Raw genomic sequence first — 14,176 nt, forward strand, 5'->3', positions numbered from 1 at the left:
AGAACAGTATGGAGGTTCCTTAAAAAACTAAAAATAGAACTACCATATGACCCAGCAATCCCACTACTAGGCATATACCCTGAGAAAACCATAATTCAAAAAGAGACATGTACCAAAATGTTCATTGCAGCTCTATTCACAATAGCCCGGAGCTGGAAACAACCTAAATGTCCATCATCGGATGAATGGATAAAGAAGATGTGGCACATATATACAATGGAATATTACTCAGCCATAAAAAGAAACGAAACTGAGCTATTTGTAATGAGGTGGATAGACCTAGAGTCTGTCATACAGAGTGAAGTAAGTCAGAAAGAGAAAGACAAATACCATATGCTAACACATATATATGGAATTAAAAAAAAAATGTCATGAAGAACCTAGGGGTAAAACGGGAATAAAGACACAGACCTACTTGAGAATGGACTTGAGGATATGGGGAGGGGGAAGGGTAAGCTGTGACAAAGCGAAAGAGAGGCATGGACATGTATACACTACCAAACATGAGGTAGATAGATAGTGGGAAGCAGCCGCAGAGCACGGGGAGATCAGCTCGGTGCTTTGTGACCGCCTGGAGGGGTGGGATGGGGAGGGTGGGAGGGAGGGAGATGCATGAGGGAAGGGATGTGGGAACGGATGTATATGTATGACTGATTCACTTTGTTATAAAGCAGAAACTAATAAAAAAAAATTAAAAAAAAAGAATCCGCCTGCGAATGCAGGGGACACGGTTTTAAGCCCTGGTCCGGGAAGACCCCACATGCCGCGGAGCAACTAAGCCTGTGCGCCACAACTACTAAGCCTGCGCTCTAGAGCCCGCAACCCACCACTACTGAGTCCACGTGCTGCAACTACTGAAGCCCACGCACCTAGAGCCCGTGCTCCGCAACAAGAGATGCCACTGCAGTGAGAAGCCCGCGCACCACAACGAAGAGTAGCCCCAACTCGCCACAACTAGAGAAAGCCCGAGCACAGCAATGAAGGCCCAACGCAGCCAAAAATAAAATAAATTAATTTAAAAAAATAGCATAGCCTCACTTTTAATAAGAGGGACTATTGCTAAACGTTATATTTTGTATCTTAAGCAATGGACATATCACGATTCACATGGGACATTTATTCATGTTTTCCAATTCTTGCTCTGCTCCAAGATAATTACAGTGAGAGTCATTCTTTGTGTAAGGAGGCAGGAAGACAATTTTGTAATCACTAATAGCTACTTATCTATCATGACTTACAAATCGTTCCCATAAATAAATAAGCATTCCTTATTTATTCAGTTGTTATTTTTTATATTCTTTGCTAAATGTGATAAATAAATATATAACAAATATAATAAACTAGTAGATTCTGAGTTCTCCACACACAACTTCTTAAGTTTCTTTTTCAAATTAACGAATTCTGCCAAATAGGAAAACGAACAGTCCAGTAAAGCCTCTGTAGCTATAAAGTATATTTTAGTCTAATAATTACTGTGTTAAAAAAACTGAATGAATTGGTTCTCTTTTCTTTTAGACTATATAAATTGTTTAAATAAACAAAATCTATAAATGTTAAAGTTGAAGGATTGCTAAATTAAGTGCATCTGATATTATGTCTGGATTGAAATTCATTCAAATTATATGATTTGAAATTCAAGATTTGCATAGGAATATACTTTGATTTTTAGGCATCAGGAACTTAAGTGATATATGAAAATTCGCTACTCTAGTCCCAGAGACGTAAGAGGTATCAGGGAGAAAACACACACACCAAAAGCAACTAGAAAAACACAATTTTAAGCAGTCAGTTAGTCCTGGACAAAGAGCCACTGTACCATCATGAGTAATAACTGAAGTTGAATATTGCAGTCTTGAATCTTGAATATTGTACCTCTTGCACAATAACTTATACCAATGTGGGAAAATGTATAACAAAATTTCAAATAATTTCCCTCTGAGTTGCTAATTCTATTCTGTTGTGGGTAGAACTTTTTAGCCTCCAGTCATAGCATACATTCCTTTTACAAATATTTTAAAATATCATTTATGAAATTTTAAAATATAAATTTTATTGAGATTAAAATGTTTCCCTAGAGGAAAATGGGTACATATAACTCACAATGATAAAGATTAACTTTCTGATCATTTACTGTATAAGTTATGGCCTTTTATTGTGATAAAAGCCTACTAGTAGGCTTTAATAATCAGTTGGGGAAAGCAATTTATATCTAGGATACATGATATACACTAAGAAGCTCATAGAGGAGCTAACTAAACTCAGTACAGTATACTGTATTAAAGACTGGACAGAAAATTAAAGTCTAATTCTTGATGATTACTTAACAAAAACCATCTCATATAATGCTATCTTTTTCTGAAGTACTCAGTGGTAGTAATTAACTGTGATTTTTCATGTTTACTCAAAGTTTTGTTTCCACTCTTATAAGACTTAGTAGAGGTTGATTTTAAAATGTGTAAATTTTATCATCAGTGGTATATTAGTACCTCTGTCAAAAAAATAATAAATTCACATAAATGCAGACTGAATTTTTTATTCTTTCCTGATTATTTTCTTCTCAAATGTATTCATGCATGCAACAAAAGTTTACTGAACACTTACTATGCGCTAAAGATTGCTGCAGAGGGTGAGAATACAGTATTGATTAAAGCACACAAAACTCCTGCCCTCTTAGGAAATATGTTCTAGTGGGGGTAAAAACAGGCAAGCGTATAAATATGTAGTATGTCACATGGTAATATGTACCGCAGAGAAAAAATAAGGCAGAGAAGAATGACAGACAGTAGTAAAGGGGTGAGAAGAGAAAAGTTTCAATTTTTTTTTTTATTTTTTTTGCAGTATGTGGGCCTCTCACTGTTGTGGCCTCTCCCGTTGCGGAGCACAGGATCCAGATGCGCAGGCTCAGAGGCCATAGCTCACGGGCCCAGCCACTCTGCAGCGTGTGGGATCTTCCCGGACCGGGGCACGAACACATGTCCCCTGCATCGGCAGGCAGACTCTCAACCACTGTGCCACCAGGGAAGCCCGAGGTTTCCATTTTAAATATGGCTGTGAAGGTGATATTTGAACAAATACCTCTTTCCCTGAAGGTATGAGGATATCTGAAGAACATTCTAGGCAGTGGAAACAGAAAGTGCAATGACTCTGAGGTAGGAATGTGCCTGTTCTGTTCAGAGAACAGCAAAGTGGCCAGGGTGGCTGAAGCCAGGTGTACAAGGGTTATAATAAGAGGTGAGCTCAGAGAGATAATCTAGGGCCATAACATGTACAGAGCTTATAAATCACTGTAAAGGGCTTCTCTGGTGGCGCAGTGGTTGAGAGTCCGCCTGCCGATGCAGGGGACACGGGTTCGTGCCCCGGTCCAGGAAGATCCCACATGCCGCGGAGCGGCTGGGCCCGTGAGCCATGGCCGCTGAGCCTGCGCGTCCGGAGCTTGTGCTCCGCAACGGGAGAGGCCACAACAGTGAGAGGCCCGCGTACCGCAAAAAAAAAAAAAAAAAAAAAAAAAAAAAATCACTGTAAAGATGTGGTTTTCATTGGGGGCAAAATGGGAAGTCCATGGAAGGTTTGGAGGAGAGGACTGACGTGATCCAACATGCCCTTTAAAAGGATTATTCTGCCTGCTCATTTGATGACAGATTGAAAAGTAGGAAAATTAAATGGCTGTTCTATAGTGAAGTAAGGGTTGCCTGATGGTTTGTGCCAGAATACTGGCAACAAAAGTGGAGAATTGGTAAGGTTCTGTATATAACATAATGAGAGAGCTCACATCAATTTGTTGATGGATGGGGTGGGGTATGAGAGGAAAATTAACATCAGGAGTAAGTATCAAGGATTTCATGCCCTGAGCAAATGTAAGGATGGAGCTACCAATAACTGAAAAGGCAAACAAAGACTGCTGGAGAAAGAGATTCGGTGGCAAGAGGCAGAAGAAAGATGAGGAACTCAGTTCTGAATGCATATTATACTTCTACATAGGAGGCTAATGATCACTAAGAGGCAGTGGGACACACAAGTCACGAGTACTGGGAAATGGACCCAGAATACCAAAGACATAAATTTAACATACCACCAATAGATAAGACACCAAAATTGAGCCTTGATATTTAAATGATTACATACTTAGAACACACTGAGCCTAGGATTTACAAGTAATATCCCACACCAAATTTTGTACAACAAAAATAAAAAGTAATCGGTCCTTAGGTAACCACATTTTAAATATGGATTTCCTGTGGCTTTAAGATTCCTTTTTTTTTTTAAATAAAAAAACCTCTAAGGGAAGAAAGAGAGACTAATATACTAATAGATTTACACCAAAGCACTGCTGTTGGCAGAAAGGACTAGCTAGAGATGTACAAAGCTCTAATCTTCTTGTGAGATACATGCAAAAAAAAAATTGTGTATCATGTGCCAGGCACTAAGTGCTGAGTATACAGTAATAAAAAAAAGCAAACACAAATTTTTGAAATATGAGGATAGATAATAGGTAAATAAATAAGCATACAACTACAAACTGTGGTAAACACCGTGAGAAAACAATATGGGAAACTGTTCTTAGATTAAGTGATCACAGAAGGACTAAGAATGTAACATTAATGCAAGCTTAAAATTTCTCTAAAATCATGGAAAAGAATCTGAAAAAGCATATCTATACATATATAAAACTGAATCACTTTGCTGTACACATGAAACATTATAAATCAACTATACTTCAATTTAAGAAAAATTTAGTTTTAGACTGAAAAAAGAAAAAAATCTTAACTACCTATTATCTAATTACCATACAAACCTCCATTTCTCAAGATTCTCTTCCTTTTTCCTCTTTCCATTTGTTAGACACGAAGATTGCTACATTCTTATAGTCAGGAGGGAGACGTTTAAAATATTTATATAATTTTTATAAATAAGCATTCCATTGATAATTTATTATTTATTACACCCAGGAAAAATATATTTTTGGCTCCAACTATGTTTTGTAAATACCCTAATATATACTCAGTCAAACTGATAAAAACATTCACAGTGAAACAAATGGAATGAATAAAATCTAAGTTCTTAGTGGCTTATGGACTGACCATAAAACACATCTTAAATTTTATTTCATTGGAACATTTTCAGTAGTGTTCCTACTTCACCTCTTAGTAACTCTATATGGTATAGCCTCATATTGAGTGACAATGATATTTAATAAGAGGTTCATCAAAATTGATATCCCATTTTATTTATTAGACACATGTGCAGAGTAGCTTACCAAAAACAAACAAAAAAATCCAACATTTATTCTTGGTGTAAATATGAAAGAACCTAGAAAGGTACACACTACCGATAAAAAGAATATCTAATACTATTTAACTGAAAAATTAGTTATATGTATAAGGTCTTAAAATGTATATGAACTTATTGCAGAGACATTTTGACATTTTTTAAGTAATGGAATGCCACTTTACATATGTATTTCAGGTAGAGTTGCTTTATTATATCTCTTTTAGATTATTTGGAAAACCTCACACTGAGGAATATGCATCTTCACAAGTATAAATTACTGCCTAGATCATAGTGTTATTGTTATGATTGTTGTTACAGAAATAATTTAAGTAACTCATTTTGTGAGTAAACAGTAACTTACCTGAAATATAGATGACCTTTTGATCACTTCTTTGACCAAGGGAATTGGTCACTTTACAGACATAAACACCAGAATAATTGAAAGTCAGTGGATGGACAAAATGAAGAGTATTGTCTGAAGCCAATAAACCATCAGGCCACTGTCCATCCAACCTATATTTTAAAAGGCACAAAATTACTTTAAATATCTTCAGATTCTACTCATTGACAGCTATTTAAATAAGACATTATATTTCCTAGTTGTCAGTGAAAGAATCAGTATCCTTTAGGTAAAAGTCACTATGAAATAAAAGCATATGTTATGAATTTTCATTTTAATAGAGATGAATTAATTGATAAAGTCCATTAAGAATACCCATTCTTTCAAAATATCAATTCATATCAATTCATATAAGTGAAGCTAGGCTAACATATTAGAGGGAATAGGAGGGAAGGAGAGGAAAAAATATGTGATTTTTAAAGAATTATATTTGGAAAACTGGAAAATTAGAAATATACATTATTTGAAGACATACCCATAGTATCAAAAGAATTAAAATAATTCTCAGTGAATTATGCATCTATACATGATATATCTACAACTTTCTTAATGAAAAGTCATCATTTTAGTACATGATAATGTTTTAGCACCTTCTGTAACATATTTAAAGAGCAACATTTAATATGGAACAAATAAATCTATACTGTGCCCCATCCAAAGATGGTTAATTTCTAAAGCACCAACAAGGGTCTTCTTATAAAATAACTTCATTCATAAGGTAGGCATCTGTGACAAAAAAAACCAATGCACCTTTGGTATCAATAATAACTCTTTTTAAATGGTTTCTCTACTAATTGGGTTAAAAGGTCCTATCTGGTGTACACATTATTATAAACCATAATAGGAATAAAATCCCACTATAAGAACTCTAAAACCATTCATTGCAATGGAACTAAGTATACTGTTATACCTCATTTTTCCAACCTTAGGGTATACCCATGGGGGGAAAAAAACCAATAGGTCTTTATTTTGAAAGTGTTTTTACAGCCCATAAATTATTTTTTAAGATAAGAGGATAAAAAGTGAAGTAAACCCAGGCACTCAACTACTACTATAGTTTGAGCTAAGCAGACTTTCAAAAAGTGCATTCATTCATTCACTCAGCAATCCATTATTTTAATTACTAAGAACTTACTATTTACCATATTCTGCTCTGCTGGTGTTGCTGAAATGCACAGGTAAATAAGATTTGGTCCTTGCTTTCAATGATCTAAGCACATTATTAGGAGACCAACAACTAATTATAAAGGTAATAAGAACACAGAACAATGAAAAGGTAGAAAGCAGCAAATCAACACTGGAGAACAGATGGAAGGATTCTGGTCTGTGATCTCAAGTGCATAAAAGAACAATCAGTAAAATCTTTTACAGTTGCTATGACTTTAATTTGCATTAAAGGATAAAGGTAACATTCTTACATGGTTTAAAGAACAAAAACCCCATATCTTCTTCTTAAGAGAACTTTGGAAAGAACATTTTTACAAGCATCAGCTTTCAAAAGGTAAACCCTTTTTCTAGGAGTATAAGAATGAATATGAAGTCTATGTACTTACCAGTTAGCTCTGTACTTTGGGCCCAAAATTCTAACCACTTTAATTCTGAGAAATATAAAAATGGCTTATAATCCTTTAAAGCTGTTTATTCAAATAAGCTAGAAAAATCTAAATATCATATTAAACTCACAACAAATGACACACTAAGCACCTTCCATGCTCCTGTACCTATGTTACATGATTTATATTCACTGTCTCTACCCTCACAAAAACTCTATGGGGTACCATTATCAATGAGGAAACAAAGGATTAGAAAGGTTAAATAACTTATTTAAAAAAGACATCTCCAAGTACAGACACCAGGATAAGAACTCAGAATTGTATGACTTTTAAAAATACCCTATCACACATCTTAACCAATGCCTTCTTCCCACATTGAAGAAAATGTAAATGGAAGGCCTTCTCTACTTTTAAAACTTTATCTTTGCTTAAAGACAATAGATTGACCAAATATACTCTTTCCTTGCACCCACAAAATACCACCTAAAGTAAGATTAAAGGAATGAACAAACTATTAAAAACCAATGCGGAGAAAGAGAACAGGAGGTAGAATTCATCAGATGTTTCAACAAACTTTTAGAAGACAGAAAACAGATGGGGAAAACAATATATGCTTTAGGCCAATGTTTCCCAATCAGGAGTAATTCTGTCTCCAGGTGACATACCTGGTATGTCTTGAGACAGTTTGGGTTGTCACAACTGGGGGCGGGGGGAGTATGTGCCACTGGCTGTAGAGAATAGAGGCCAGGGATGCCACTAAACATCCCACAATTCACAAGACTGCCTCCAACAACAAAGATTTATCCAGCCCAAAATGTCAACAGTACCAAGACTGAAAAGCTCTGCTTTTGGCTGAAGAAGTGCTTGCAGGAGGCATATGAATGAGGAAGCAGCAAATGTGGTCCACTGAACCCAAGATCTGGAGTTTGACTCACTGTACTGCAGAAGGCCAGGGTGAGGCAGAGGGCTAAATATAAGATCAGTTGAAAGTTGAAAGAAACAAAAAAACAGACTCCTCTCAACTCCATACAGATACCAGGCATTTATGTTTTAGGCAAAATAATGAAGGTTAATTCAATAAATAAACTGAATGGCCATGAAAAAAAGAATTCTCCTCTTCAGTAACTGATATCTGAAGCTCCCCCAGTGAAATAAACTCCTCTCTAATTGATCACTCGAAGTGGAATCTACCCAGTAGGCACTCCCCACTTAAAATAAAATGCTGAAGAGTTTCCACTCAGCATTTTATTTTAATGCATCACTGTGAAATGACTGGACAACTGAGAAAATTAAGAAATATCTACAAAATGAAAGACCAAACAAACAAAAAAAAGAACCTGGAGGAAAAAAGAAACAATATGTAAGAAGCAGAAAAAACTCTGCAGAGGAAATAATTCTAGTATCTCTAGGAAGAAACCAGAAGATACTATATCCATAAAATATGAAAAGGATGCTATGAAAATGAACAGAGAATAAGAAAACACTCTTAGAAACTGAAAATATGTCAAAAGAAAATTTTCAATCAGTGGAGCAGAGGGATCGAGGAAATCTTGGGAGAACAACAAAAACTGAAAACTAAGTAAGAGAGAATGTTTAGTATACAATAAATAGGAATTCCAGTACAAGCAAACAAACAAACAAAAAAGCAGGGTTAATGACCAAGGGGAAAAAAAAAGAAAGAAGAGGAGAGAAGCAAAGAGAATCCACAGTTGACAGATACAATTCTCTAGACCGAGAGGTGTGGGGCGTGGGGGGAGGGGTGCAAACACTGAGAAATACAAAAGCAAACCTCAGAATAGCAGTTTGAAATTCCACAGATAAAGAGAATTAAGGATATTCAGATAGAAAACTACACAAGTAAAAAGAAGCAATTATTAGCCTCAGGAAAAACAAACAGCTTTAGGAACAAAAGAAAACAAAATTCCAGTATACTACTTAACTCTCAGTAAATAATATTTACCTGTCATAGGGAGGCAACGATTACACAGTTTATTTCAAAGTAGCTTAATTTCATTGGGACGATGAAGGTCAGGAATATGTGTATGAGTATGTTTACGTGTGAAGGGGTAGATATAAAATTAAATTTTCGTTTTCATAATAAGTCAATAGACAGTGTTAAAGATTAGTAAATTAAGCAGCAGCAGTTTAAGACCGATGATGATAAACACCAGAAGGAATTGCTAATGTCGCCAAAGTAGCCTCAATCGCGGGGGCTGGAAGGTGGGGAGAGGTGGGGCAGAAAAACACTTAGAAACCCTTAATTTAATTTCCAGCTCTTAGTGTAATCATATATTACACTGATAAAAACAACTTCCAATATGCATTTAAGAATACTTCTGACTTTTAAATAATTTCTCTTTAGAAGTATCTAACATTATTACCTGCTCCACACAGATTTGAAGGGTGGTGGATTTGCATCAGCATTACACTTGAGAGTAACACCTTTTCTTCCTACAAACCAGTTTCCATCATAGCCTGTTACTGAAACCTCAGGAGCATCTATAAAATAAATGCATTATACAACAGATTATCTTTTGTTTATGATAGATGCAATACACAACGATAAAGCGTTAACATAATACACAACTTTAGAAGTGGTGTATTTCCCTTCTCTCATATACATAAGAAATAAGGAATACAGTACTCAGTAAATACTGGTTGACTAAAAGAATGATTGAATGAATGGACAATGAGCACCAAACACTAGGCAGCTATAAGCATGTACAATTCTAGTTATCACGGACACAATGTAAGAATATTCACAAACCTATAATCACCAAAAGCAAAATGTAAGAGTCCTGTTATGAAATACGCAGAGGTATATGAACAAAGAAAATATAGTTGGTAATTTGATGAGACATGGCATTTAAGTACCAAGTCACTATATGAAACTGTCTTTAAAGAAATGTTTAATTCATAAGGAAATATCCCCTAAGAGATACCAAGTCAATTACAAAATAATAATAATAATAATAATAATAAGATTCCTTATATTACAATTAATTAATATCCTTTGGGCATGTAAAGATGTGACAAACTTTCTAAGATTATAATCACAACTAAAGTAAATTATCTGAGGGCTCAACTACTCTAAAACATTAAATTTTTATTCATGGCCTAAAAGTACCCAAAGGTCTTTTAGCATATGTGCAATATAATTAGCTAAATGAGCAATTATCCACATCTACCATCAATATAAATTTATACCTTCAAACTGTAAAATCCAATACTAATCATTCATTCAACCACCATTGTTTAGCTCCTATTAAGTGACAGGCACTGTTTTAGATGTTTAGTATACATATAGACTCTGTATTCACAAAACTTATATTCTAATGGTAACAGGAAAGATGACATTTTAAAAACTTTAACTAAAATCCATTATGAGGGCCAAGAAGGAAAAGAATAGGATACTAAGAGAAAAGATAAAGAAATGCTATTTACGTATGGTACAGGGACATTCCATCCTTCTGTGAGCTATACAAGTAAACTAGATAAAAAGTACATGGCCAGATGGGAAGTTAGAGAGAGAACAGGTCAGTCTTTAACTCTGCAGGGAAGCCTGAAGTCAATCAAGCAAGGTTTACAGAAAAAAGTAGTAAAAAATTAAACTTTTTATACTAAGGTACAATTACCTTAATAATTAAAAAAAAAGTCTGCCTCTTATAAATACAAAGAATTAACAAACATTTTTTCTAACTTAAAATTGGTAATAAAAAATGTTACTGAAAGAACAGTACAGATATCTGTGAATTTAAGTTATTTTCAAAGGAGGAGAGATTAGGTAGTAAAGTATCCCCAAAGAATACCTCCAAATTTTGAGATATGAATTTTGGATATAAGATTTTATCTCCTTAAGCTTTGTTTACATGTTTCAGAGGGCCCAATTAACAGGAGAAAAGAATACTCTGAGAACATTTTAGGAGTAGGCCACTAAATCTAAACCATAACTATAAAGTTTTACATCAGGAGAAATATTTTTACACATTTAGAATTTCATTCAGGCAAACAAAAAATAATAGTATAAATACTGAAGAAAATTTCAGTCATTATTAGACACAGGGAAGAAAAAAATATGAGAAAAATATTAATGGTACTTACAACCAGGATGTAAATTTTAAAAGAAAAAGGAAATGTTAAAAGTATGTAAAAGCAAGAAAGAAAAAGAAGAAAAATTTTATTTGGATTCTCCAAATAAGTGAGGAGAAAAGAAGGTACAGTCAGCCCTCTGTATCCATGAATTCAGCATCTGTGGATTCAACCAACTGTGGTTGAAAAATATTCGAAAAAAAATTCTACAAAGTTCAAAAAAGCAAAACTTGAATTTGCTGCATACCAGCAACTATTTCCATAGTATTTACATTGAATTTATAGCTATTTACATAATATTTACATTGTATTAGGTATTATTCTTGAGAATAATTCTTGAGGTATTCTTGAGGTATTATTCTTAAATAATCTAGAGATTATTTAAAGCACATGGGAGGATGTGTGTAGATTACATACAAATATTGATACTATGCCATTTTATATAAAGGATTTGAGCATCCTTGGATTTTGGTAACTGAAGGAGTCCTGGAACCAATCCCTCATGGATACCGAGGGACTACTACTAGGACTGTATTTGCACTCAAGAATACAATGGTAATAACATCCATATAATACAGCTTCTCAAGTTTAACCCTATAAATATTTAAGAAGATCCTTAGAATTAGTTTTAAAAACCATTAATTACACCAAGTGTAATGAATATGTGTAAAATTCCATGAATGTCATATCAAAGAAAACAATAACAACAAAAAACAGAACATTTCCTTCAAAAACCTACGTAGATTTATGATCTGTGCATGGACAGAAATGACACCAGAACCTAAACACTTCTCCTAATTTTATCTTCAACCTACTTAATTTTCATTATCTTTGCTATATGCTATCTGCACCGTCACTTTTTCTCTTGCTCAAAATTTTAAAATGCTACACAAAGAATGTATCAAAAATGAGAAACTTTATAGAAGAGGGGAAAGTATATACACACACGTACATATCCACACAAACATACACACAAGAGTATCCCTTAACCAAAAAATAAAAGCACAAGATGGGCCAGGTTTGAACCTTATCTAAGATTATTATTATCCCAATGATGACTCTGTTTTACCTTTATGAGGATCTTACAACATGATCAATAAAATCAGACTAGAAATAATACTGAAAAAACACAAATTTTCAAACTAATTAAAATGCATCTAGGAAGTAAAAGATCCTTGCTGAAAACATCATGGGTAGCATCAATAAAAATGAATAACAGCTAAATTAATTGGATTGGAGAAGGAGCTGTTTTTCACCAAGTATTGCACATTCTGAGGTATAAATTTCCACAATTCACCTAAGTCTAGCTTATTTTTAAGGTCTAAAAAGGACAAGCCTAAATAATTTTAAGCTGGACAGCAACTTTAAAATCATTGTCTGTCTTTACAAACATAAATATGTTCTGGTTAAATGGAATTGCCATGAAAATATTCTTTTTTTAATTAAGAAAAAATGTCAACAAGGAAAATCTATAACAATATCTGAATATTAAATATTCAAACTAAAGACAGCTTGATACAGAATTATGTTAAAGGGAGAAAATTAAAATAAAATGCATGATGTTTAAAAGGCAAATGTTATTCTTTACTTACACTGTATGTCTAATATGAAAGAATATCGGATGTCCTTTTCCAAGGCTGGATGTTTTACAACACAAGTAATCCGCCTTCCTCTAGCAAATCTGGTAGGAAAAAGCTTGTATTGGCTGACAATTGTTGCTGTTTCATTTGGAAAAGAAGTCGTAGTGGATTCCATTTCGCCAAGATCACCTTCCCAATCAATATGTGCAACTGGTTTTCCAGTGGCTGCGATACAAATGGCTGCTACTGTTTCATTTCCTCCATCAATTAAAGAATCTGGCCCTTTTATCAGGCTCACAGTGGGTTCAACTGTTTAAATTTAAAAAAATTAGTTACATTTCAATCAAAAGCATATTTACTCCTTCCAAGCCACAACTAGCCATATTTCATAAACTTAGAGACAACTGCATATAAAATACACACACACTAAATGCCAACAGCAGCTGGGTTCTTGGAACGAGAAGATCATGAACCAGGCCAAACAAAAAGCAAGACTTTACATAACCATCACAAAGATGGCTCTCCCTGGTAAAGATACACTTTTCTTTACAGGGACAAATGAGTTTTCCCCAAAATTAGTATATAAAAAAAGTTCCTGCAAATTTGATCATAATTTCCATTAGGAGATTAAAGGTACTACTACTCTGAAAGGAGATTAAAGGTACTATTACTATTACACTGTTAAGCCCGTGGCACACAGGCTTAGTTGCTCTGCGGCATGTGGTATCTTCATGGACCAGGGCTCGAACCCGTGTCCCCTGAATTGGCAGATGGATTCTTTTTTTTTTTTTTTTTGCGGTACGCGGGCCTCTCACTGTTGTGGCCTCTCCCTGTTGCGGAGCACAGGCTCCGGACGCGCAGGCTCAGTGGCCACGGCTCACGGGCCCAGCCGCTCCGCAGCATGTGGGATCTTCCCGGACCGGGGCACAAACCCGTGTCCCCTGCATCGGCAGGCGGACTCTCAACCACTGCGCCACCAGGGGAGCCCCGGCAGATGGATTCTTAACCACTACGCCACCAGGGAAAAGAAAAGGTGGTTTTAACATAAAATGCTTCAATTTGCAGCAAAAATGTTTACAACACATTTAATATAGGTACTGCTAAAATGTAATGTCACTAACAGTTTATTGAAATGTACATGCTACCTACCTTTATCTGGTATAAGAAAGCTCCTCAGCAGGGGAAGTAACCTTAATGTTAGACTCCTTTAATCTACCCTCCATATATATGCTAGCTATCTCTTCATATTTTCCAGCAAATTTTATATGCTCCTTTCTGTGTAAATT

At 34.9% G+C, this 14,176-nt stretch overlaps 1 protein-coding gene across 3 annotated transcripts in view; it reads right to left on the bottom strand.

Annotated features, from left to right (window-relative positions):
• Positions 1 to 14,176, bottom strand: part of NECTIN3 (nectin cell adhesion molecule 3) — a 144,791-nt gene that overhangs the window by 72,248 nt on the left and 58,367 nt on the right. For all 3 annotated transcript variants that reach the window (XM_082626000.1, XM_082625999.1, XM_082626001.1), the window contains 3 exons: positions 12,903 to 13,199; positions 9,603 to 9,720; positions 5,630 to 5,781 (listed from right to left, as the gene is read on the bottom strand). In XM_082626000.1, coding sequence (XP_082482126.1) covers positions 5,630 to 5,781; positions 9,603 to 9,720; positions 12,903 to 13,199 — 567 coding nt within the window. The remainder of the gene's footprint in view (positions 1 to 5,629; positions 5,782 to 9,602; positions 9,721 to 12,902; positions 13,200 to 14,176) is intronic.

Source organism: Mesoplodon mirus (genome assembly GCF_964341445.2).
Source record: "Mesoplodon mirus genome assembly, chromosome: 6".
In the NCBI taxonomy this organism is placed as follows: Eukaryota; Metazoa; Chordata; class Mammalia; order Artiodactyla; family Ziphiidae; genus Mesoplodon; species Mesoplodon mirus.